At 39.1% G+C, this 27,921-nt stretch overlaps 1 protein-coding gene across 1 annotated transcript in view; it reads left to right on the forward strand.

Annotated features, from left to right (window-relative positions):
• Positions 1–6,036: 6,036 nt before the first annotated feature.
• The window catches only part of lrp5 (low density lipoprotein receptor-related protein 5), a 69,512-nt gene continuing 47,627 nt past the window's right edge, over positions 6,037–27,921 (forward strand). The window contains exons 1-7 of the mRNA XM_030731323.1: positions 6,037–6,121; positions 15,891–16,091; positions 16,235–16,451; positions 18,167–18,235; positions 18,374–18,502; positions 24,900–25,096; positions 26,659–26,790. Coding sequence (XP_030587183.1) covers positions 6,037–6,121; positions 15,891–16,091; positions 16,235–16,451; positions 18,167–18,235; positions 18,374–18,502; positions 24,900–25,096; positions 26,659–26,790 — 1,030 coding nt within the window. The remainder of the gene's footprint in view (positions 6,122–15,890; positions 16,092–16,234; positions 16,452–18,166; positions 18,236–18,373; positions 18,503–24,899; positions 25,097–26,658; positions 26,791–27,921) is intronic.

The following is a 27,921-nucleotide window of genomic DNA, read 5'->3' on the forward strand; positions in this document are numbered from 1 at the left end:
TTTAAAGTGAAGGGCCAATTGGAGCAGAGGAGCAAGGCACTGAGAAAGTCGAGGAGAAATGAGAGGTTTGGCTTAGGTTTAGGTGTGTGTGAAGACCAAGATTTACTGTTTAATCTTTTTATTCAGTGTGTATGCCTGGCCTTTGTTTGGCGTGTCCCCCTAGTTACCTTCTCTTCAGGTCTGTTTTACTGATGCAGAGCCCAACCTAAAGTATTGACCAGAATAATTCATCTTTATTATTCTGGATGTTCCACTGTTTCACTGTGTACTTGTGAAAGATGTTATGGAAGACCTAGTGTTATGTTGTGCAGATGTGCAGTCAAATAATCACCATGGCCTTTGGGCCAATAAGCAATGCATGACAAGTTAATATATAAAAAGCTTTTTCTTTTCTCACTTTTTTTCTTCTTTCTTTTGTGGTATAAACACTGCAGAGCAATATACAATATATCTGGCACATGCACCGCTGTAGTTGCAGCACTTTTCGATACTTAACTGCACATTTAAATTGAGATTTTGAGCACCACTCCACACGCTACCTCTCTCTCTCTCTCTAAACTTGCAGAGGGGGAAAGAGCATACTATGCATACTGTACCCAGGATATCTTTATCTGCATTCACTTACCCATAACATCAGCAATCAGGGTAAGTGGAACATGAAGTTAGTCTGTGGTGTATTAATCTAGCTACAAGGTTGCGAAAGGGGTGTCACTGGCAGCATCTGACCAATCACAAACATGGCTAAGTCTATGAGCAGCTGGAAAAAGCATAATGGAAAAATATGAGGAGGTTAAACATAATACATGCTGAAAGCAACACAGCTGACAAATCAGCTGTAACAGAAAGAGCACTGCACAGTAGTATAGTATTAAAAGTGCTGTATGAATGTGTGTGTGTGTGTGTGTGTGTGTGTGTGTGTGTGTGTGTGTGTGTGTGTGTGTGTGTGTGTGTCTATCTAAGGCCAGGAAGAAAGGTTGGTGTGAGTGTGTAAGTGAACAGAGTATGAATACTCTGTCACAGTCAAATCTGTTGGAATCCAATTGTTATCCCATTAAATTAATATTTATTTTTGGTTAAGATAGTTTTAATATTTCCTTTTTGAGCTCAGACATATTTATTTATTTATTTTTAGCCCTGATGGTGTTTAATACTCTGAGAGCAAGTAAAAATAAATATAAAAATAGAAATCAAAGGTAGATTTAGTCTATGTGCAAATCTGATGTAATCTGATGCAAAGCTCACAAGTACCCTGTTATAGGTTCATTACAGAACATTAAAATTGTTGTAAAATTATTTGCAGCCAACAAGAAAAAAAGTGAAGGAATAAAGTTATGTATAAGAATCTACTGTCTTACAAATTCTGGGAAAGACTTTCAGAAAAATTGGAGGTCCTTCTACTATCTGCACATAGACGTCAGAGGGATCTTCCAGGAATGGAACTGATTGGTCAGTAGGCAGTGATTTCAAACCTTTTCACTTCTAATCTAAAACACAAGTTCCTGCAGAGCAGATTAGGTCTGCAGCACAAGTTACTATGGTAATATATCCTGAAGAGGTAAGAGGTGAACCACCTTTGTAGTACTAAAATACCCAGGGTTAACCCTGAAGTTACCTGGATAAGCCCAGAATCATGCTTCACAGTACAGGCCTCTGGTGCTGTCCAGGTAGGATCGTGACTGTGTGCGGTGCTTCTGTCACTGTAACTGTGGACAGGAATTTCCTGCAGCATGTGGTAGATATGTAGACTATGTACTCTTTCAAAGAACAATAAAGGTCCAGATTAAACAACATTGATATCATTCACTCAAGTTAGCAATGTTTGTGACTGTTTTTCCTTTGTTATCACTTACAGATTCATTTTTCTCCTTGCATTGACTTTTTGCTTTTGCTTTTACTTACTGCTTGATTGTTATAAATTTTAGGGAATGAAACATTCTTCATCTACTTCATCTAGCTTCATCTATTCAACTATGATATTTCAGTTTTTCCTAAACATTTCTAAAATTCAGTTTTTGCTTCGTCATTTGCTTTGAGTGCAGATTGATGAGGGAGAAAATTAATTATTTTGGCTGCAATGTGAAAGAATGTGATAAAGGAAAAGGATCTGCATGCACTTTACTGTATACATCCTTTCCTCAGCGGTGAGATAAGAAGGTTAATATCATTCCGTGTGAAATATGTGGATGGGATAGTCAGGGTGCTTCAGCAGAGACACGATATTGAAATTGATTTTCTTGAACTTTCAGACAGAAAACAAATGAGCAGTTTGTAGTTTTGTAAATAAAGGGCAAAGCCACAGCAACGGAAAACAGGCTCAGAAAATCCTGTCTCCTCAATTATATAATTGATTTAAATGCATTCATAAATTAGCTTTTATACATAATACCCTTTCATTTTCATGTTTTTCACTGACTGCTTTTTTTCATTTATTTTTCTGACAGTTGCCTGTAGTGTTGTATTACCTGTACGGTTCTGCTTAGGCGCTCATAGCTGAAAAAGATCATGGTTTCAGTTAAATGTTTACAAATGTATAAACATATTTGTTTTGTAGGCTTGCCATCCACAATGAGCATCTTTGTAATAATTTAGTATGACAAAATATTCCATCCATCCATCCATCCATCCATCCATCCATCCATCCATCCATCCATCCATCCATTTTCTTCTGCTTATCCTTTTTTTCTAAAAAAAAAAAAAAGAAAAAAAGAAAATCATACTTTGCCAATTAAATTAATCCCAGTTAAGAGGATGCCTCTTACAAAATGTGTATGAATACAGTAAAAATGTAGCAAACAAGGTTCAGACAAAGAATGTTAAACTGTTTAAGGTTGTTTTAAATGTCATATATAATTGAGCCAAAATGAACTATATTATAAAATGTATACTTCAATCTGACTTTGGGTTTTCATAAACCTCTGACAAAAAGAAAAGCAGCCGTGCTCCAAGGAAAAATGTGTCAGCCTCTTGGAATTACTGCAACAATTATTCATGAACTGTGGTCTGATAGCTCAGTGTGACTAAACTAATAACAGACGGCTGCTCTATTTATTAAGCACACCAACTCCTCCACAGTGGACTCTTGAATTCAGTAACTGGCAGAACGTTGGAGCCAAATCTGGGCTAAATTTTTTTGTTAGTTCTAAGAAAAAAAAACTCAAACTGCAAAAACTAAAATCAGTGACAGTTCAGGTTTTACTCTTGATCTTTGGAAAAGTAAAACTCTGCACGCAATCTAAAAAATACATGTAGGAAAAGTTTTTGGTTGAATTATAGTTTGGATTCAGGTTTTGATTTTTTTGTAATTAATAATTTTTCACTCTAATATAATCTTTTTAATATTTGAGATCTTTATTAATTTGCCGATTGTTTTGGATCCTTTTTTAATCTTTTTGTGGAGGTGGGGCTCAATATTAATCCATCCATTCACTTCTGCTTATCCTGTTCAGGGTCGCTGGAGCCTATCCCAGCTGTCATAGGGCGAGAGGCAGGGTACACCCTGAATAGGTCGCCACCCTGTCACAGGGCTAACACAGAGAGACAAACAACTTTTCACACTCACATTCACACCTATGGGCAATTTAGAGTAGCCAATTAACCTAACCCCAGTAAGTGCATGTCTTTGGAATGTGGGAGGAAACCAGAGTACCTGGAGGAAACCCACGCAAGCACGGGGAGAACATGCAAACTCCACACAGAGAGAGGGAGAGGCCTGGGCCAAGGTGGAATCGAACCCAGGCCTTCCAGATGGTATTCTATCTGTGAGGCAGCAGTGCTAACCACTGTGCCACCGTGCTGCCATGTTAATGTTATTAATTATTATTAATATTAATTAATATCCACACACAGATTTTATTTTTTCACTTTCAGACCTTTGCCCTTGATCTGGCGTGGGGGGGCATCAACACCATAACAAAGAAACCCAAGGAACGTCCTCAACATGTTATCTTCAGAAAACCTGATACTGCGAGAAGTGTGAACATCACTTTACATACAGCATGATTTCAACAGTGAACAAAACAATGTCACTGACAAACTTCCATTTAGCAAACTGTTTTAGACCCTACTGTCCTTATCACAGTGTAACCATCTGCTCAACTAGAATAACCTGTTGGTGCCAATGAGCAGATAATACACAGATAATATAATGTTAGTTGTGTATCCTAAATGCTAGTTTTGTGAGCTAGAAATACTAATAACTTAGTTATTACCAAGTATTATATATCATAAAATTATATGATATATAATTATAAGATAAGGAGGAAAGCTGAGGTACACCCTGGCCAGGATTGCATGTAATGCTTTTGGTGTGATCTTTGAAGCTGGCCCACCGTTAAAGGAAAATTCTTTAAAAGATTATTTTTTTTATTTGTAGATTGAAATGATGAATGATCAGGAAATGCATTTGGAGCCGTTTTGTGGAAATCTATAATGTTTCTTTTAGGTCCAGTGGAACTTGTTTTGATTGTGGCATGGTTCACACCGACCAATTATTATTAAGGAGAACAACTTTGTCGGTAACCAGAGTGTGTATGCCTTTATTTGTGGGGATGTGTGCCTGTACAGGCATTGATACAGGTATTGATACAGGTATTGATACAGGTATTGAAACTGAAGCCAGGATACATGTCAGAGGACATACAGTTACATTTTACAGCAATTAACAAGAGAATTCAGTAGAAATGCTAAAATAAAAGTATAATTAAAACCAAACTGCTCACAGTGTTATACGGTAAAGCTTACAGCACATCTGATATACAGACAGCACGTGTCAGCATTTTTTCTTTACAGACACCAAAGTGTAATTGATAATAGCAGTAATTCAGAACAGTATTTCTTTTTTAAATAGTATTTAGCAATATTATGGTAAGCATATTACCAATTTTGGGTGTAGATAAGTATTATTGATTTATTTTACTAGTTGATGATCACATGACTTGCTGGCTCTTGCATTTGAAACCAAACATATTTTGGGGAGCCAGGGGTATGTTACAATATGCCTTAAATCCTTTAAGTCCATGGTGCTAATCAGAAATGGTATGGCACACACACAATCACACTCCAATGAACACACTGGGAGCTACTCAGGGATCAGTATCTTGCCCAAGGGTACTTTGGCATGCAGACTGGAGCAGGGATTGAACCAACTACCTAGAGTATGACCTGCTCTACCTTCTGAGCCACAGCCACCCTGAAGCACCTTTATTGCTTACTATATTTTATTACTTATGAAGACCAGAATGGGCATACATTTTTTCTTACACGTGTAGGTTAAAATGACCTTTTACTGCTGCATCTAGCACACCTTTGTACAAAACTGGTCACCTATGAAAAAAGTAAAAACGTCACTTTCATTCCCACAAACAGTTGCAGCTGACATTCCTTGAAGTGTGGCAACAATCAGCTTTTGATACAGTTGCAGGTTTGTACAATAAATACATGTTTAACAGAAGTTTATTCTTCCCAAATGCATCGCTCTTCCTGTCTCAGGCTGAATTCCATCTGTATCTGCCAGCGCTCATGGATGTGGCTGGTTGTCTCTTAACTGGTAAATTCCCTTAAATCGTGCCTAATTATGTAGAGGTTCCCTTAATTTGAAAAACACTTCTCTTGACATCTTGTTTTAGAATTTTATATGCAGGGACATAAATATGTGTCCTTAAGGCAACACAGGTGCGTTTACTCTAACTGAAGATACGCTGTCAAACATCAGATACTTATGACATTTACACAAAAGTCAAATTAGTGAGAATAAAAATGGTACAGCCTCGTGTTGAGTGACGTAATTCCACGTCCGCCTGCCCTTTCTCTCCGTGCGCGAGCTCGAGAGTCCAAAGTATAAAGTAGCGCGAGCGGTTTAACCGGGGTGAAGAAGTGTAGTCGATAGCGTAGGACACACAGAAGCCCACACTCATGCGTGCAGCCACATATCAAGCCTTACAGCGGAATACAGACCCATATGTGTACATGTAAGCACTGAGAAGTGGAGCGCTTTACAACTTCATTTAGGAGTAAAGATAAGAAAATGGACCCGGAGTTATGGATTTAAAGTGCAGAGGACTTGAAATGGGCGGTCTGCTGGTAGTGTTGCTGCTGTGGAGTTGCCTTCTGTCGGCGGTTGACGGTACGTTTACTTTTTTGTTCACAACATGGATCCTTAAGGAAGGTTGGGGAAGCAGCAAGACGAAAGCTGATAAGAATCCTGGTGAACACGGTGCGACTCAGCTGTGCATTTGTGCGCTTCACCCCCTCAAATATTTCCCACATTTGGCCAAACTCAGTCTAGCCGTGGTTTCTTGTGTCCAAGTTTAGGTTTTTATATCCCAAGGGGAAACAACACAATAGTTGCAAAGTCTTTAAACTTTGTACTGGTGTTGGCGACACACTTTATGATACGTCTTGTGTAACCAAACTGATCCTCGTGCTTTCAGCTCAATTTTACAGCCGTCATAGTTACAGAATGTATGACTCGGAACAGAAATGAACTTTAAAGCCAGCCTGGCTATTTTGTCGGGCCTCGGTAGCTCCAACCATTCGTGCTCGGTGTCGGATGTCAGACAGGCTTTCTGCTGTAATAGAGAAAAGAAGCCGGTGTGTTTATTAGAGGGGAAAAAACGCCACTGAACAAGGCCGAGATTTTCCTATCAGGATCGATGGCTTTATAAGCATTCCTTTCTCCACTGCCTGAATTGCGGTATTACTATTTAATCGCCTGAAACTGCTCAGCAGGAGGCGGAGCTTAGTTTTCTCTCATATGGATACATTTTTTGGAGGTCCTAATGCATTCTATTTGGCCACTTATAGCTAAAGCATAGTATTTCATGCTCTAATAACTCATATATAACTCACTTCGACGAACTCGATACCCCCCTTTAAGCTCACTCGTTTTTTTGTACAAAGATACAGGTAGGGTCAAATCCAGATTTGGTGATGAGAGTATAATTTTCATTGAAGTCGCAATCTTTGCGCATTCTTTTTAAAGCTGCTCTTTTCCTTTCCTCAGTTAGCAGTCACTGTCATTGAGTAATTGGGTATAATGTTGCATAGCGCCAATTTTCATAAGAAGAATAGGCAAAAAATAGGCAAAGCACTCATTCTTAACTGAGTGGAGGTTATGCTCTGACTATTCTACCTTGAATGATCAGTTTGACCCACATGCCCTACCAACTCAGCTAGTTTATCATTAAGATTTTTCTGAGTTAGCTTCCTCATAATGTCTTCACTGAGCTGGTTAGAGACTGCGTGTGTGTGTGTGTGTGTGTGTTTTTAGTGTCCTAATGGTTTTAATAGTTTCAAAAAGCACATAAAGCATAGTTGCTGACTCTGTAGGGCAATTAAAAAATAAGAAATATATCCACAGTGGATGAAGGGGAGCCCTCAAACACACAATGATAACACTTCATGAGAACTCCCCTTATCATTCCTAATCCTGGACTGGATAGTAGATAATGGTTACTTAGAGAACTGACTGAAAGATACTGTATTACTGAATCATTAGTTCTTAATTACTTCTAAGTAGATCATACGCAACACTTTCTATGTGAGTTATTTCTGATAAACTCTTATCCAAACACAGACAGAAAACAGTAACTACTCACTCATTACTTATTGCTCCAATTCCAATTATTGTCAACCTTCTAGTAGTAATTCCTTCATGATTTATGTGTGTGTGCGTGTGTATGTATACACACACACACACACACACACACACACACACACACACACACACAGGTGTAATAATGTGTGTTTTATAAAGGTATGCATACATACATATATATATTTTCTTTATTTTATTATTGCCCATATTTCTGTTTATTCTTCTTTAAATTACTTGAATTTCATAACTATCACATGGGCTACGCTGGGACCTGAGGACAGAATTTTGTTCCACTGCATGCAAATGTGATGCGAATGACCATAAAGAATCCTTGAATCCTATCAGGGTATAATGATTGATAGAAAATAAAATTAAGTCTTGCAGTGTATAAAAATATTTTAATCTTAGTCATATGTAGTACTTAAATATTGCAGACATGTTAATGTAACAGTTTTCCAAAAGTATAAATAGAAAAATAAAACATTAATAGAGTCTGTTTTGTGTGTCATTAGGGACATTTTATATTGTAATGTAAAGACCCCACAATAATACAGAGAAAACCTCAACAATCAGATGACTCCCTATGAGCAAACACTTGGTGACAGTGGGAAGGAAAAACTCCCTCCGACAGAATCAGGCTCAGGGAGGAGCAGCTAACTGCTGTGATTGGTTGGGGGTGAGGGGTGAGAGACAGGACCAAAGACACACTGTGGAAGAGAGCCAGAGATTAATGATTAAATGTGGAGTGGTGTATAAACACACGGAGAGTAAGTAAAGCATTCCATGCATGTGCTCTTCAAGCAGATATGCTTCTGTTTCACTTAGTGGTGCATGGAGCTGTGATTGTGTATGAGTGGTGAGCCCTTTCCTTGAATGCATCTTGTGTGGGCACATGAGGCACATCAGAGCTGATGCTTTGCTAATATGCTGCTCATTCAATGCCTCCAGCATAGATGCAATGACTAAAAATTGCACATAAGAAGTAATAGTTGACGTGGTTCTCCCAGTTGAAGAACAGTGATATCCTAAGCATGTCTGCACACAGCCACTGGCTGAAAACACTTAAAAAACAAACAAAAAAACAAAAACAAAGGAGAAATATGTGCAACTCCATCTAAGTGTGTGTGTTGACAGGTTGCCTTATGAAGTTGTAAGAAGTGGCACTCATGTCTGATGTTTTAAAACACTGTTTTAGTAGAGACCTTCACTTATGTTGAAACAAAAAAAACCAGCTAAATCCTGAAAACAATAATACAGATACATTCACATGTTTCTGCATTTCAGTTGTCAGACAGTATTAAAATATTGACAGGAATATGAATACTGATTTAATTGAGTCTCATAAATACCACATGCTACAAAGTAACTGTGCCACAATGCAGATGATTACAGTTAAAAACAGCTCGGCCGTGTGTTTGGCACATGTTCACTATTATAAATATAAAGAAGATCTGAGGTGATAGCATCTGGCTCTCATGAATTTGGCTTACATCAGGGTTATGCAAATACACACTTAAACACCAAACTTGTGTTCTGAGATTTACAAATAAATTTTAAGTTCAAGGCAGAAAGCCGATAAAACATAAGTGAAACTGGAAAAACTTAAGTTAGGATATCTTTCATTGGGTACTACTAAAAACGTAGATTTGATATCCAGCCTTACAAAATTAGTGAATGAGATGCATTAGAATATGAGAAGGGAAGAGAAAGTAGTTGAAGGGCTAGAAGGGAAATCTGAGGGGCTGAACGTGAGGGGAAGGGGTATGGTAACAGTGCTGAGGAAAAATGTAAGTAGGGGGTTGATATATTTTCCTGTTTTTATTAGTCTGGTTGGAGGTTCTGTGCTGTTTGGATTTCATAAAAGCCTGATGTAATGAATGGAAGAGAGAGAAAGAGGAAAAAGGGAGGACAGAAAGAAACAACAGGCACGAGAGTTACAGAGGGACAGGAGAAAAGAAGAGGGGGAGAAGTAGGTAGGAAGGGAAAATAGGAAAGAACTAGCAGAGGTGGAGAGAGAGGAAGTCTGTGGGAGTCTACCTTGATTTCTCAGGGGTCCCCGCTCTAACACGCACACACACACACTGCATAACTATGCTCCCTACTCTTATCATGCACATTTTTTCTCGTCCCAATTGGGGAGGTGTCAAGAAAATGTCTTCCTTCCTTTTAGCCCTTCACCAAACACACAGAGGCCTCTGTTAAGATGGGTTCTGATAAGATGTAAAGTGAGGGGGCCTGCTAGCTTTCTCCAAGCAGAACAAAACAGGAGAGCTGAGAAGTGGCGTGTATTCATTTGTGCATGAGTGTGTACGCATGGAAAGGAGTTCAGCAGTGCATTCCCTACTTTTTTGAAACTTCTTTTGGAACCCTTCTTTGTTTTTTAGGATTAGGATGTGATGGACGCTGCTGGCTTTATGTTCACAGAGAGGTTTGGTCCTTTTACTGCCGTGGGGCATTGGCATCATCTTAAAATATAAGTAGACAGTTTTTAATTGATGGAATTATCAGGAGGTTTTTTGATGGCCTGCACCTTTATGTTTAATTCCACTGCAGAAAACCCTGCTGTATGACTGCTTTCAGGCACTTTTCAGGGGGAAAACATAGACAGTAAAAAAGATGGACATAGCTTCCAGATCTGAAAGGTGAAGCCAGTGCAGACGTGCCTTAAACCTGCCTGTGGTTGCAAAAGACTTCCTATAGAAGTGGATTGAGTATACGGGCTGAGTGTCTGTTTCAGAAAAAGATTATCTAGGGTGTAATTTTCAGTGTGGTCACTACATTAAGTCCTCTTCTTCTTCTTCTTCTTCTTTCGACCGCTCCCTTTAGGGGTCACCACAGTGGATCATGTGCCTCCATCGTACCCTGTCCCTAGCCTCTTCCTCTGTCATACCAACCCTCTGTATATTGTCCTTTACTGCGTCCATCAATCTTCTCTGCAGTCTTCCTTTTTTCCTCCTGCCAGGCAGCTCCACATTAAACATCCATTGCTCTCTAAACCATACATCATAGCAGGTCTCACTACCATCTTGTAAACCTTCCCTTTTACTCTTGCTGCTATCCTTCTGTCACAAATCACCCCTGACACTCATCTCCACCCACTCCACCCTGCCTGCACTCTCTTCTTCTCCCTATCCTGTGCACTGCCCATTACTTTGGATTGTTGACCACAGCTATTTAAACTCATCTACCTTCACTACCTCTGCTCCTTGCAGCTTCACTGTTACATCTGCCTCCCACTCATTCACACAAATGTATTCTGTGTTGCTTCTACTGTCCTCTTTTGTCCAGTGCATACCTCCACCCCTTTAGTCTATTTTCCATCTGCTTCTTACTCTCACTACAGATCACAATTTTGTCTGTAAACATCATAGTCCACACAGACTCCTGACCTCATCTGTCAGCCTGTCCATCACCCCTGCAAACAAGAAGGAGCTCAGAGCTGATCCCTGATCCCACCCCCACCTTGAACCCATTTGTCACTCCTACCTCACAACTCACCACCGTCTTGCTGTCCTGCACCCAGGGGTGTAACAGTACCAAATTCCCCGGTTCAGTTCATCTGCATACATGAAATAGGTAATGAGGATTTATGTGACTAAAACAAATAAATTACTTAGAACTTCTTTATGCCTTGCAAACAATAACAAATAAAAAATGTTCAATGAACATAAAAGCCACATTTCACTAGAAAACAAATGAAAATTGAGCAAAAAAATAACCGATGATCAATTGATCAGTGTCTACTACATATCACCTGAGAGGTCTGTTATTGATTCACTACTAAAAACTCAATGCAACACAAAATTCCTCAGAAAATAAACTGACAAAGTAACTCCGAAGAGAAACATGACAACAAAATTAATCAGTATCTACATTTCACCTTATTATTACCTCACCTTATTACCTTATTATTACATATGACCTTATTATCACCTCGTGCTTCTTGAGTCCCACTATTGTTGCAATCACTGATTTTCAGTAGACCTGCAACCCTCCCGTTTACGGACAGCTGACAGGAGCCGGCTAATTATCAACAGTTGATTATAAGCTCACATTATGCCAGCTAATGCTAGGCCTGAAGGTCCTAAACATCACACTTTCCCTCGGATAAACAGTTTGATTACATTCTCACATATATGAGAGTTTATTTGCTAATTGTCCGAGTTGTCCAGAACATTAGATCCACCTCGAAGAACGTTTCTGCAGCCCGGGCTAACAGCGGCCAAATCCGCAGTGCTTACTAAAATAGCAGGAGTTCCCGAAAGAGAAGTCCTGGAAATCCTCAACAACTCACCTCAGCTTTGCTGTCATTGGACAGAAGTGAGCATCTCTGACTCACTGACTCGTTTCGAACTCTTTTCACAAAGATTTACAGCCGCCTCCAGAGTAAATACACATGGATGCTTCATGAGCTAAACAGTGATCTTACAGCCTGCACTCACTAGATAAACGTAGGCCAGAGCGTTTTAGGGGACTTGGGAGGAAACGCATAAAATATTGTAAAATATTTAATCAACACATCCACTTTTTATTCCAGATTTATTGATAAGTATTGATGTTATTAAAATATGTCAAAATATAGTATGTACAAAAAAAGTTTTTATACACAAATGGTGGCCAGCCACAGCCGTTAAGAGGAAATGCAAGGCAGTCGCTATGGGGTACAGACGATTAAAGCACAAAGAGAACTTGAATTGATTTAGATGTCTTTTTTTTTTTTTTTTTTTAATTTTTGGTACAATAACCATGTGATCTGTTAACCTGGTAAAACATTACACCTGTGCCTACACCACCCTCACAAATGTCTCTGGCACACTGACTTCTTCATACAGTCTCCTGGCACCCTATCATATGCTTTCTCTAGACCCTAGATCTCTAAACTGCAGGAATGCCTTAAAGACTTTAAGGCCTGGATGACCTCTAATTTCCTGCTTCTAAATTCAGATCAAACTGAAGTTCTTGTACTCGGCCCCACAAATCTTAGAAACATGGTGTCAAACCAGATACTTACTCTGGATGGCATTACTTTGGCCTCCAGTAACACTGTGAGAAATCTTGGAGTCATTTTTGACCAGGATATGTCCTTCAATGCACATATTAAACAAATATGTCGGACTGCTTTCTTGCATTTGCGCAATATTTCTAAAATTAGAAACATCCTTTCTCAGAGTGATGCTGAAAAGCTAATTCATGCATTTATTACTTCTAGGCTGGACTATTGTAATTCATTATTATCAGGCTGTCCTAAAAGCTCCCTGAAAAGCCTTCAGCTGATCCAAAATGCTGCAGCTAGAGTACTGACAGGGACTAGAAAGAGAGAGCAGATTTCTCCCATATTGGCTTCTCTTCATTGGCTCCCTGTTAAATCTAGAATAGAATTTAAAATCCTTCTCCTCACCTACAAGGTCTTGAATAATCAGGCACCATCTTATCTCAAAGACCTCATAGTACCATATCACCCCAATAGAGCACTTTGCTCTCAGACTGCTGGCTTACTTGTGGTTCCTAGGATACTTAAGAGTAGAATGGGAGGAAGAACCTTCAGCTTTCAGGCCCCTCTTCTGTGGAACCAGCTCCCAATTATGTGCAGTCTGTCTGCGCAAGTGCAAAGGGGTGGAGCTGCTATAGAGATGGTGTGTTCAGGTGGAGTGAAAGGAAACGTTTTTCTAAAATGTTTTTCAAAACAGAAGCATTTTTTCCTGTAACCATTACAGGAAAGCATAGATAGTGGCTAAAGTGGACAGTTTTCATTGTTTCATCAACACTTTCACTTTAGCTCTTTGTATATGAAAACTTTTCTCTGCAGATGTCTCAAAGACCAACAACAGCCCGTGTTGTGTGTTGTAGAGCTACTTCTTTATCGTTTAATTCAATTCAGTTCCGTTTCATTTTATTTTTATAGCGCCAAATTGCAGCAGTCTCCTTAAGGCGCTTTGATAACTTCCAAGTTGACAAGTAATCCTAATGTTAAGTAGCATTAGCATACTATTTCAAATAAATTAGCATTTCATAAAATAATATTGGCAGCTCTGGTTTGTTAACAGTTGAACTCTGGAGTAAAGGTGTATCACTTGGTGACTTGTTTGTGGTGTTTCCCAACCACAACAACACTTTGCTAGTACCTATCAAAGTGTATCAATAAACTGTTTTTGTCAGATATTGCCATATATTGACATCAATCCTCAGGCATTAGTTTTTGTTATAGATGGGCATCAGTACTCTAGTAGTAAACAGCAGATTTCTTTTTTTAGTAGCCTGATACATTAAAGCTGTTTTGATATTTTTGCTAAATGGCATTAGCTAACATAGGCTAGCATGGGCGACTTACTGAGATACCTGTTCGGCACTTATACCATGAATTGATTTCAGACCCAGGATTTTGAGTTTTCCGTTTCCTGTCCCCATACCTGTCCCTGCTCTGAGGGTGAGGGAGGTCAGGGCCCGGCCTCAAACCCAGCATCCAGAGTCGGCTGTATGCCCTGCCCAGCCCCAGTCTGAGCAACCTGAGCATCCCACTACATGTGACGCAGTGGTGGCTATTATTGCTCCTGATTCTTGTCTGTTCCTAGTCTCGTATTCCTACCACATTATTAATCGTAAGGCTTACAGTAATTGCATACTGATTTACATTTTAATGGTTTAGACAAATGTGTAAACTACTACATTGTGGAGACACTAAACTTAATAAGAGCAGTGCCGTGTGTCTTTTAAGGCTTGGCTATTGTTTCTGGACAGTGTTCATACTAATAGAGACAGAGTGTCTTCATGCTGTTGGATCACAGGAGGCACGGTTGTGCCAAACCACAGTGTAGTAGCTCTGCCACCCTGCCTGGCCAAAACCACAAGACTCCCCAGAGGCACTGTGGCAGCTGCTGTGATCACTACTACCTTCAACAGTAGAAGGACAACACCTCTTGAGTTACTGAACAGCACTCACAAAGACACAGCCTTATTGAACCTGGACCCTGACATGTGGCAATGCTGTCTTGTACAAATGTCTTTTTTTGTTTATTTTACCCTAGCTTGTTCTGCATTCTGGTGTGACCTTCACTCTTTGTGGGTCTAGACTTAGCAATCTAGCAAGATACGCTGGGCCTATAATCAGTATCAGCATTTAAGTGACAATTACATTTTTCATGTGTATTTAATTCTGAGCTCAGAAAAGGATTATAGTTGTCAAATTGAAGCTCATTTGACAGTCATCTGTTGGAGATTCATTCTGCAAGTGATCCTAATTGGTGTGAATTATTCTTCAGCGATGTTTTAGAATTCCACTTTCACAAACCCGGTTGACAGATTTAAAAATTATGGCCTTAAAGAGAAAGCAGCCTTTTCTCATTAATGCATTAAATTTATATTATTGTTGCACATAGATGCTTGCACACACAAGTTCCTGGTCACAGTGCCTGTGCTTTGAAATTAATATGCATGTGGGAAGAGGCTACACTGATCTCAGTAAGAGAATACATATGGAGGATATATTGCTTTTGTTTTCAGAATCTAACTCTAAAATTAAAAACAGTGTAACTGCATTTTTGGAGAACTAGTTTATCCTCTCATCTTTTGGTTTCCTTTGGCGTATGTGTTTGTTGGTGAAAGACTCCATTATGTGTGTGTGCGGTGCAGAGAGGAGATCCATTTTACACCTGTAAAAGGAGACCGATTGGAGCGAGTTAGAACTGCAGGTACAGAGAAGTGGTTTCTGCTGGTGTAGCGTGCGCTCTTTCTCATTGTGCTGCAAAGTAAACTCCCAAGTGTGTATCTCTGAATTATGGAGAGTGGATAATGGTACCTTAATAATTGCTTATTAATATCCTCCCCTGCCATCTCCAACCTGGCAGTGATGGTACTGATTATTGGCAATCTCATAGGGAGGTGATGATTAGACTGTGGAGAATCCTACCTCCAAAACTCTTCAATAGACGGACTCACTGAACAGAGCTCTTGTTGGTCTTCGGGAGATTCTGGTGTCTTCCACATTTTTCCAGGAAAAATAGAACAATTTTCAGTTTGTACTTGATTAATCAGAAAGCATAATTTTAATTTTGCTTATTTTTTTTTTTTTTTTACAATATAATTGCAGTAATTTGAGAAAAAAAGTTTTTGTCAGATATTGCTGAACCCACAACAAATTGATTTTTTTTTTTTTTTTTTTTTTTACAAACCACTGGGATACAGTTAGTGTAACCACTGGAATGTAAGTGTCTTTGCAGCTCTGTATGAAAGGACATTGTGAGAAAACTGAAGTCTAATGAAATCATTTCAAATGTTACATCAATTATCTTTTCCATTCCAGGCTCACCTCTCCTCCTTTTTGCCAACCGGCGTGACGTGCGGTTGGTGGATGCAGATGGTGTTCGAGGGGAGTCCGCCATTGTTGTTAGTGACCTGGAAGATGCAGCAGCGGTGGACTTCCTGTACTCTGAGGGCCTGATATTTTGGACAGATGTCAGTGAGGAAGCCATCAAACAGACACACTGGAATCAGTCTTCCAACTGTAAGACTGCATACTTACTTTTTATTTTTGTACTTAGTGAGGACTTTCTTATAAAATAACTGGCTGCATGTGTTAAAGGATTTATTGAACTATGCACCCTTTTTCATATCACAATTTCACTTGAATTTGTTTTCTACTTACAGCCCTTAAAGAGGCGCTGGGAACAGGCCAGAAAGTGGTAGTATCAGGGTTAGACAGCCCTGATGGGCTGGCCTGTGACTGGTTGGGTAAAAAGCTCTACTGGACGGACTCGGAGACCAATCGGATTGAAGTGGCCAACTTAGATGGAACCTCAAGGAAGGTGTTGTTCTGGATGGACTTGGACCAGCCCAGGGCTATCGCCCTCAACCCTGGCCAACGGTAACAAAATACACACAGAAATGTACACAGATATATTCTTGATAGTACTGAGAGATCATTATTATTATTATTATTATTATTATTATTATTATTATTATTATTATTATTATTATTATTTTGTTATTGAATAGATCACTTACAGGTATTATCAGTTATGAGGTGCATTTCATTCATATAAAAAAAGTTTCAGCAGTCTTGCATGGGTTTGTTTTGAATTTACAAAAGACTGAAGCTTGGCTTAAAGTACACCACTTAAAACATGCTAAAACATTAAAATTACACTTAAGGGTACAAAATTCATTTGAACATCATTGCAAAGGGTGCTGAATCTGTGTCCATGTGCCCTGAATAAGGAGTGAGAGATGCCACAGTTAGGTCCATAAGTATTTGGAGGATTCAGGGATTTTAAATAAGACAATCACGGTGTGATTGAAGTACATACTTTCAGCTTTAATTCAAAGTGTTTTTATGAGAATAAGGTGAGTGGAGAAGAATGCCTGCAATGTTTTCTTTCACCTCACACTGACCTCCGTCCTCTTACCCAGAACTCTTTGGATCAGCAAAGCCTGATGACAGATATAGTGTCGCGGATAAATGCAGTATGACTAGAATACAGTGGAGCTGGAAGCACATTTCTGGTTATTGCCCTAAATGGTATTTGACCTTGTTATGTTAAAACGTGCCTTTTTTTTAAATACCCCATTTTACTGGAATGATTCCTAAATTCTCTATGGGATCTCTAAAATTGTTTTCTTTAACTTAAATTAGCACTTCCTCATTCCTGCATTGCTTGTGCGTTATGTATCCTTCACAGTATGAACCGTTAGTTCACACAGGCTGAAAACCATGTCAATACCAGGAAAAGTTAGACTGCAAATGTGCATAGATCACATGTATATAGAGCACAAGAACCATGGGGTGTTTCTGTGTTGGAGTTTCTGGCAAATCTGTTGATCATAAAGGAAATATTTTATGAATTGTGGAGGGGAAATTATGCAAACCTTTCAGTTCGAAGAGACATCCTGACATTTTTCTTTGTATAATTAAAATTCTTTGTTCTGTCAATGATGGTGATCCATCTGGGATCATATTAAGCAAAATAAGCTCCAAACCTGATATTAATACAGCCATTTTTCACAGATTGGATGTGGTCCTGATGCTGTGATTCAGTATTTTCCTGTGTCCAGACAGAAAGTTTAGCATTCAGCCCAAAAAGTTTTCAAAAGTTTCTCATCTGTCCACAAAATACTGTTCCAGCAGCCCTCTGGATGACCTGTGTACTACTACACAACTATCTCAGGATAGTTGTTTTCTGCTGGTTTTTATTTAACCCTGACAGTAGATGCAAATGTAATTTATAGTAACATATGTCTAGCACAATATTCATTTATTGGTGTATCCAATTAACTGGTATAGCATATATAAAATGTCATGTTGAGAAATATCTTGAATTATTTTTTTAACAAACTAACCAGAGCCTTGAAAATGGCGGGGTTATTAAATATGGCAAATAAATGACAGAATTATAAAGAAATGACTCAATGTACAGATCATAGCATCTACATGAAAAATAGAAATAGAGGAAACACTAAATCAAATAAGATGAGTAGATTTGATTAAAATGGTCAGGCAAAAGCAAAAAGCAAAAAAAAAGGTAATGTGGCCCTGTGGTTTTATTTTGTGTGGATGAGTGAAATATTTCTTTTCCCCTTCAGCTACATGTACTGGACAGACTGGGGAGAGGAGCCCAGGATAGAGCGTGCTGGCATGGATGGCAGCAACAGGTACATAAGACTATACTTAGATATTCTGTATTTTTAGTAGTATTTTATTGATATTTTGTGGTATAGTATTTTGAAGCAGAAGTTTTAGAAAGGTTTTTGGTTTTTCACACTTAATTTTACGCCTCTGTCTTGTAACAGGAAAGTGATAGTGAATGAGGACATTTACTGGCCTAACGGCCTCACCATCGACCTGGTGGAACAGAAGTTGTATTGGGCTGATGCCAAACTCAGCTTCATTCACAGAGCTAATCTGGATGGATCAGCGCGGTATGGAGCTTTTTATATATATATGTGTGTGTGTGTGTGTGTGTGTGTGTGTGTGTGTGTGTGTGTGTGTGTGTGTGTGTGTGTGTGTAAAAGACTGTCAGGGGACTTTAAGTGTCTCAAAATGAAATTAAGTGAAGAGTGGTATCACAGATGCTTTCTCTTCTTTAATTCAATTCAATTCAATTTTATTTATATAGCGCCAAATCACAACAAACTGTCGCCTCAAGGCGCTTTGTATTGTGGGTAAAGACCCTACAATAATACAGAGAAAACCCAACAGTCAAAACGACCCCCTATGAGCAAGCACTTGGCGACAGTGGATCTTTACATCTTTCTCTTGGTTTATCCAGTGTGTGTGTGTGTGTGTGTGTGTGTGTGTGTGTGTGTGTGTGTAGAAATGACACAAAGGTGCTGGGTGCAGTATTTTCTGTCTCTTCTACTGGTATGATGGTGGATTCTGATATTAAACATGATGAAATTTAAAATAGTGAAGTCAGTGTATGTGCATCTAATCCCTATTATCCAAAATCTTTGATAGTTTTTTCTGCTTTTATGAGTATGTCAAAGAAATCCCTAATGCAGTATTGTCAGGCATACGGCTCTATTTGTGTGCACAGAAGCTCCAGCCACCTGCTTTTCAAACCGTCTGTTTATGAGGGACAGCCAATCGAAGGTCAGCCCAGAGAGCTCTAATCTAAGGGAGACCCCAGACACCTTTTATCTCTGCAGCTTACATCTTCAAACTTTTTCTTTCAGTCACTACTCACAGCTTGTGACCGTAGGGGAGAGACTGGTAAATCAGCAGCGTTGCTTTCATGCTCAGCCCTCTCTTTGCCACATCAGACCCGTAAAGCATCTGCATTACCGCAGACGCAGACTTGTTCAGGTCTTTAATGCAAAGGTGGAACGAGGCAATCTGCTCATTTACTGGTGAAAATTCCATTGTAAAAGCAATGAGCCATGGAAAACAGTTACAGCCACCCCTGTTCACTGCCTCTCACAGACTGCAATTCCAGAGTGGAATAGAGTCTGGCACCTCTCCAAGAGACTGGCTTCAAACCCTGATCCATGTGTTGAGGTTAACCCGACTATATCAAGCCAGTATCTCTCAACCTCATGACCTAGCTTATGTTCTTGGGACACTCCACACCTCAAGGATGTTGTCTTTCACCTGATCCACATTGCCCTTCACCCCTGTCCCCCTCTTGTGGGTGGCGGGTCCATCAGCAGGCTGGCCCAATTTGCTCATTCGGGCTGAATGACCAGGATAAAGCCGGAATTTTGCGGACCCAGCGAAATAACCTACGTAAGTGGCCGATATCGTTGGCGTCGGTGCCTTGTGTGTGATCATTACCCTGAGGTCATGTAGCACGGTGCTAGCTGACAGAAACACATTAAACGCTGGGACTTTTTTCCTACCTGCATCTTCGCTCTTTGTGGTCAGCTTTTTTTTTTGGGGTATAAACATTTTTATCCCTCTATTTTTTTTTTTTTCAACTTCTTTGTTCATTCCCTCACACCCATTCTGATAGTTTCAGCAATCTCCCTCAAGGAATTTACTGACATTTGTGAATCTTTATATTGATGCTGTGATTATTATCCCTTATACTGAGACGATGATTGTTTTTCTCTCACTGATAAATTCAAAAACTCTGGGGAAAAGTAGCTGGAAGTGCACAGGAGAAATCAGCAGTGCTGAACAAGCCAATCAGAATAGCTGCCGGCTGCGTCGACTTGGTGTGTAGTTACATTTCTTAGGAAGTGCACGTCAGGTTTTGCTGTAGGTTACTTCGTAGGATTCAGAGCATAATCCCAGCCTGAGACTGGGCCCTCACCAGGACCATTTTGCCTTGGGAAGGTACTGTAATATGTTGTATCAACTGAATTTATTTTTCAGTCCAGCTGTCTCTTCTCAGTCCTGCACAGGATGCATATACATCAGGAGGTACAAGAAGAGAATAGTATTACAACTTTTAATGACAGCATTATGCGGCAGCATAATGACTCTCTGAGCTGAAATGAGAGCAATGCAAATAAATTAGATGAATAACACCAGTACATTTAATTTTTCAGAGTATTTGTTTTGGCAGTTAGGAAATCAATTTTTAAGCTGAGCCTGATGATGCTGTAAACATAAAGGATGATTTCCTCTCTTGAGGAATACCTCATTAATTTAATACTGGTATTGATTTGGATCAGTATCAAATTAGAAATGTTGGACTGATGTATCCATATTGGAAAATTCACTTTTTATGTGAAAACACTATTTCTTTCTGATCGGTAGAGATTAGGTTTTGATACTGATGGGTTATTTCATATGGGTGTTTCAGTGAGCTTGTCCTCCTTGAAAAAATCGTAGATATTGATCGTTTCTGTGGGCACGTTTCACAACCAGTATCTACATTTTAGTATGAAATAAAGCAACCTCTAGCGGTTGTAGATGAAAGTCTGTGTGAATGACATGTTCAGTTTTCTCCGACAAATCCTGAAAAAATACGTAAATATGGATTTCCTCAGATTTCTGAAAAGTCTACGCAGTTAAATGGCATTAGATGCAACTGGAAAAGTTAAAACAATAAAGAAATAAACTATTATTTTTTACATAACACTTTACTTGAGTACTTAAAGGCCTTTAAGGTAGATAAGATAAAACTTCAATGATCCCACGATGGGGAAATTTCCGCATTACAGCAGCTCAGTACAGAGAAAAAATGAAAAGGATGAGTAAGAACAAATAACTAAACTAAAACTAAAATAGAATAGAATAAAATAAAATAAAATATCAAAAAAACTATACACATATACATAAGCACTATATACATAAATATATATATCAATGTCAATACACACATTTACTTTTACACACATATACACACACATCAAAACACTATATACAGATATCAAAATATTATATACATTTGTAGCCGGTAAGGTACATAGCATACACGGTATGCATTATATGGGTGAGTGTAATATGCAACATTATGCAACATTCCTTATTCATGTAAGCACTTCGGTATTTTGCCCTCGGATACTTTGGCATGCCAATTGGAATAGCCTGGAATTGAACCATCAACCTTTTGATTAATAGATTACTGTTATACCTCCTGAGCTACGCAACAATACCCATGGACATGACCACATGACACGCAAAGCCACTGGTAGGAGCGCTCATTTTGGAAACGTACATATAGGTCGTATTTCAGGGCCCGCAGAAACGATGGATACTTACGTTTGGATTGGAGGACATGTTGGCTGTCTCCAATGTTACATTATTGCTTTAATTAAGGCAGAAATAGAATGCTTTTTTCAAAATTCTCAGCCAGCATAAAAATATCAACAATCAGCAGATAAGTACTAATTATTGTAGGGTCATTACTGTACAGTATAAAGCACCATGAGGCAATTGTTTGTTGTGACTTGGTGCTATATAAGTGAAACTGAATTAAATTGAATTGAATTATGTCTGAGTTTTCACTATGAACAGAAGAATGGAGGTAGTGAAAAACAGTTGTACCGACTGAAAAATAGAGTAGTTCAACAGAGTTGTGGTGTGGAGGCCCCAGTCAAAACACACACACACACACACGCACACACAGAGTGCATTTTTCTTACAGCGCAGTATTTTCTTTTCTCCCTCATTGTTTCTATCAGCCTTCTTTGTCTACATATGAACTCTCTTTCACTTTTTGTTTCTATACAAAAAGTGAACATACCAAAAGATGCACACATAACTGATGTTAGTCCACCAACATTCAGTCCATCTGAGAAAGAATTTTAGTTCCTGACATTTTCAACATAGTTCATGGAATTCTACCAGAACGCTGGGAAATAAAGACAGGAGGAAACAAAGAGAAACAACTAAAGAAACAGACATATTTTCTTTAAGAGAGCCCAGTTCAAATGTGAGGCCAAGGGCTCTTAACCAAGACTCCGTATATGACGTGTTCAGCATGAAGCAGCACTCAGCAGTCACTCTCCCAGACTTTAGATTTAGATTTTTGACACTTTCTGAACTTTTATGGGAATTTTTGACCATTCTTCCAGAAGCACATTTGTGAGGTTTGATGCTGCTGTTGGATGAGAAGACCTGGCTCGCAGTCTCTGCTCTAATTCATCCCAAAGGTGTTCTATCAGGCTGAGGTCAGGACTCTGTGCAGGCCAGTCAAGTTCTTCCACACCAAACTCGCTCATCCATGTCTTTATAAACCTGCTTTGTGCACTGGTGTGCAGTCATGTTGGAACAGGAAGGGGCCATCCCCAAACTTTTACCACAAGGTTGGGAGCATGAAATTGTCCAAAATATCTTGGTATGCTGAAAAATTAATAGTTCATTTCACTGGAACTAAGACCCACACCATAACCCCCCCTCCACCAAACTTTACAGTTGGCACAATGCAGTCAGATAAGCAGCGTTCTACTGGCAACTGGCAAACCCAGCCTCCATCGGATTGCCAAATGGAGAAGAGTGACACCGGACTCTAGTTCCACTGCAGAAAGTTGGTGACCTCTGTTTACTATGTGTCTCAGCATCCGCTGACCCCGCTCTGTCATTCTAGGAGGCCTACCAGTCACTTCCACTTTGTTATAATCCCACTAACAGCTGACTGTGGAATATTTAGTAGCGAGGAAATTTCATGACTGGACTTGTTACGCAAGTGGCATCCTATCATGGTACCGAACTGGAATTCACTGAGCTCCTAAGAGCGACCCATTCTTTCACAAATGTTTGTAGAGAATCATCTCCATGCCTAGTAGCTTGGTTTATACACCTGTGGTCACAGACGTTATCGGATCACTTCCGTTCAATGATTTTGGATAGGTGACGGAATACTTTTGGCAATATAGTGTATGTCAATAAAGCCTGAAATCTCTGTGTCAAACAGGAAGATTTACCATCACTGTTTTGGATAGATTTTATCATGTTTCTTTCATTAATATCAGTGTCTAGAACAAGCCAAATCATACAGCACTTTTATACGTAGAGAACCTAATCAAAGTGTATAATTATCAGTTTGTTTGTTAATTAATATGCGTGCACATGCTTACTTACAAGCACTGGACAGAGCTTCAAAATCTGGAGTTAGTTACATTTTTCCTGCTTTTTTCCCCACTTAAACACTGCTGTCTGCTGTTATAATCTACACACACGCACAAATACACAAAGGTATGTAAAGAATGATTGATGATTCTCATGTGTTGATATTTTAAGTACAAGCATCCTTTGATCATGTTCCTTGTGTTTTGGTGTGTTTTCCTTTACATGATTTTGTTTCAGAAAAGAAGCACTTACTCCTTATTAGCAATTGTTCACACATTTCTCCACTCTTTGTTTTACTTTTTTTTTAATGTAAGGATAGAGAGCGTTCAGTGAGGCTGCACCTGAATGTGTCAAACAGATTCTTATAATATGGTATAGATACTTCGCCATTCCAGCATTCCATTCCTACATTGCCTCCACTAAACCAAAATTTCACTTTTACACATGAATTTTGACTATGTTCATAGTTGTGGTCCTAAGAATTATTTTCCATGAGCAGCTGCATGATTGAGGAATATAGTCCCCTTATGCCTGATTTAGACTTCTCCAGGGAATATTTGTAGAGCCTACAATGTAACCTACATAAGTGGCTGACATTGTTGCCAGAGTTTATGCTTGTCCTGGTGCATTTTGTCTTAATTACAGTGTGGTCTTGTCCCGGTGTTTTATATATGGTGCCAGCCATGATAAAAACAAATAAAATCCTGGTTCCCCACTTTTTGTTTAGTTTAGTCTTTTTCTGGGTACAAACATATTTGTCCCTCAAGATTTTTTACTTCTTTGTACATTACCTTACATCCATTCCAATGTCAGCAATCTCCCTCGAGGAATTTGCTGACGTTTGTGAGTCTTTATATTGACGCTATGATTATTAATCCTTATGCTGAGACGATGATTCTTCTTCTTTTGCTGATAAATTCAAAACCTATGGCCAAAAGGTAGCAAGAAATGCACAGGAGGAATTGCCGGTACCGAACAGGCCAATCGCAGGATTTCTGGGCTGCGTCAACCCAACATGTAGTTACATTTCTAGGGAGGTGCACGTCAGCGTAGGGTTTCAGAGGGGTTTGCAGTTACGATGTAGCTGCAGCGTAGATTTCCTGCTGAAGCACAGATCCCCAGTCAGTATGGTAAGATCAATTAAAGGGTTAATTAAAGTACAGTCCATTTTAAAAACAGGGCTGCCCGCATGAATGTTTTTTAAATTAATTAATTAATTTAACAACAAACAAAACAAAACAATACTAAATGAGGTTGTTTGTATTTATACATTAATTCCTTGGATCAGTCAGTTTCAAATGTCTTTTTAGTGACATAAGTTAACATGAGTTAATAAGCTTTTATTTCATCCTGCAGTGAAACGGTGGTGGAAGGCACCCTGACCCATCCGTTTGCACTAACATTGTCTGAGGAGACATTATATTGGACCGACTGGCAGACGCGCTCCATCCACGCCTGTAGCAAACACAGTGGAGACAAAACCAGAGAGATCCTCAGTGGGATTTACTCTCCTATGGACATACAGGTTCTGGAGCCCTATCGCCAGCCTTATAGTAAGTGTTTTACATTGTTTTACCTTTGTGTTTGTAGATTAGGGTTGGAGGTTGAGTAATTTTTGCCAATTTTTATCTGTTAATTCAATGATCTCGGTCCTTGATAATTCCGCATGGTAAAAAGAAAATAGGCTATGCTAATAGAAGCTGACCTTGACTATACTTTCTGAGCATAAAGTATAGCCTTGTACACTGCAGAATTCATCCTGCTGCTTCGATTAGCATTCACATCATTAATAAATGCCAGTATATGCATGCCAATGCCATAACATTGCGTCCACCATGTTTGACAGATGATGTGATGTGGTGCAGTGCTATTCTCCTTGTCAATGGCCCTTTTTGTTGTCTGTGAAAACATGGACGGTATATGTTTTATTGGCTTTAATTTCCCTGATGGAACCCTTCCAAAGACTAAGCTAATCTAGTCTGACCTGATCTAATCTGATCTGATCTTTATATTGACTAGGGCTCATATTTCTATCAAGGAAAGGTTATTTTAAGATAATTATCTTAAAAATTTTTTTGGCCAGTCCTATGTACAGCACTGTAAATGTAGAAAAATATTTTAATTCAAAGCTTGTTTTTCATTTACCTTATCTTAGATTAAAATAACACAAAGTGGCTGTGGCTCAGGAGGTAGAGCAGGCAATCTACTAATTGGAATGTTGGTTGTTTGCTCCCTGGTTGCTCCAGTCTACATCCAGAGTATCCTTGGGCAAGATACTGAACCCCAAGTTGTTCCCAATGTCCTCATCGGAATGTGACTGTATTTGTGTGAATGTTAGATAGAAAGTACTTAGAAAGTGCTTGTATGAATGTGTGTGAATGACACCTGTTGTATAAAGGTCTTTGAGTACTCATGTAGAGTAGAAAATCACTATATAAGTACAAGCCTATTTACCATATGCTTTGGGTCATGAACTGTTTCTTGACAATGGTATGCTTCCTCCTGGATGTTGTGAACTTTTTTCTGAACCATGTAAATAATTCTGTCATTGTGCACTTTACTTGTATTCTGTGTACTTTCAGGCATTTTGGTGTTGCTGAGCTAGCCAGTGTCATTCCTAAAGTGTTCTATCTCTCTAATGGATTTATTTTGATAGATACAAATTCAATACTTTGAATCAACTTCAGACAACAACAATGGGACAGGCCTCACCTGGCCATGAAACCGAAATTACAAAAATTGTGTCCTTGTGGGCCTGACTTTATCAAGTTATTAAGACATTCAAGCCTGCTCTCATAATTCCACTGCGAAATGGTGAGAGACACAGCACAGGTTCAACTATAAATAATAACTGAAATTTGAAGGTATATTATAACTTAATATAATAACTGCCTTTACTGCAATAGCTGACAATTAGATTTTTGGAAGCAGAACCCTCTGAAAGAAATATTTCTTTTCAAACGTACTCTGTTGACACCCTCCACTCCCCAACACAAACACACACACACACACACACACACACACACACACACACACACACACACACACACACACACACACACACACGCGCGCGCGCTGTTTCTCTCTCATTTTATCTGGTATTTTTTTGTTTCAGTCCAGACACCATGCAGTGCCAGTAATGGAGGCTGTAGTCATCTCTGCCTACTCTCTCCAGTCGAGCCTTTCTATAGCTGTGCCTGCCCCACTGGAGTCCAGCTTAAACCAGACAGAAAGACATGCAAACCAGGTATGGATCAGTTTAACCTCAGAATCAAAATTAATTAGTACTTTAATAATACTAGACAGATGTACCTGCCTGCTACCTCAGTGACGCTTGTCACTGTACACATTGTGCACAACATAAAATCCATTCCTTGATAGCTTGTTACTAGTTGGTCTTACTGCTGCTAAAAATATTATAGCTTTTTGCTAGAAATCACCACATACATTTTTTGCAAAGGGGTGGCTCTATTCTTTTAGTGCTATTAGCCGCAAGGGGCTAGTGGCACAATGGCTAATGTGTCTTGTGACTATGGATAAAAAGATTTGATTCCTGGCTTGGTTGGAGAGACTTTAGCTTTTTTGATTGTGCTACATGCATTTCTTCTCCACTTGACCAGAAAAATAATTTGTGTGGTGGTAGCTGTGGCTCAGGATGAAGACTGTCCATTAATTGAGGGGTCATGGCTTGACCCCTGGCTCCTCTAGTCCATGAATTGAAGTGTGCTTAGGCAAGATGCTAGACCCCATATTGTACCGGGGCATCCAATGACGTGTGAGTGTGCAGAAAAGCTAGAAAAAATACCTTAACAGCATAGTATAAATATGCTTGTGTGGCTGGGTGAACATGTCCTGTAGGATAAAATCACTTGGGTGTTCAGCTAGAGATTAGTGCTATATAAGTACCATTCCTGTTGCAATAATGGACAGTTGGAGTGCTCTACAGCACGTTTACGTGTTTGTTTTTGGTTGTTTCATAGATTTATTGCATTTATTGTTTATCCCCTTTTTGCTATCTCAGTGGGAATCATGAACAATGGAGCAAATGAGTATATTTTGCACTGGATCAATAGATCTGTGGTGTTTGTATCCATTTTCTCTAGTTCTTTTAGCATTCTTAATTTTTGTCTGTGGTGTTTGTGTGTTGTATGGGGTGGAGCTGTGAGGTAAGGTGTGTTGTACTGGATTAAAAAAAAAAACCCTAATTCTACTTAATTCTACTTTTATTATTTTCCACACCACCTTGGCTTGTTCCATTGGTGGTTTAGTGGTGGGAATGAAGTGGGTTTAGTTGTTTAGCTGTATCAGTATGGCAGATAAACATATCAAGATCACAAAAATTGATTATGTGCAGTTCACACGCATGTACAAAAAAAAT

Source organism: Archocentrus centrarchus, chromosome 6 (assembly GCF_007364275.1).
Source record: "Archocentrus centrarchus isolate MPI-CPG fArcCen1 chromosome 6, fArcCen1, whole genome shotgun sequence".
In the NCBI taxonomy this organism is placed as follows: Eukaryota; Metazoa; Chordata; class Actinopteri; order Cichliformes; family Cichlidae; genus Archocentrus; species Archocentrus centrarchus.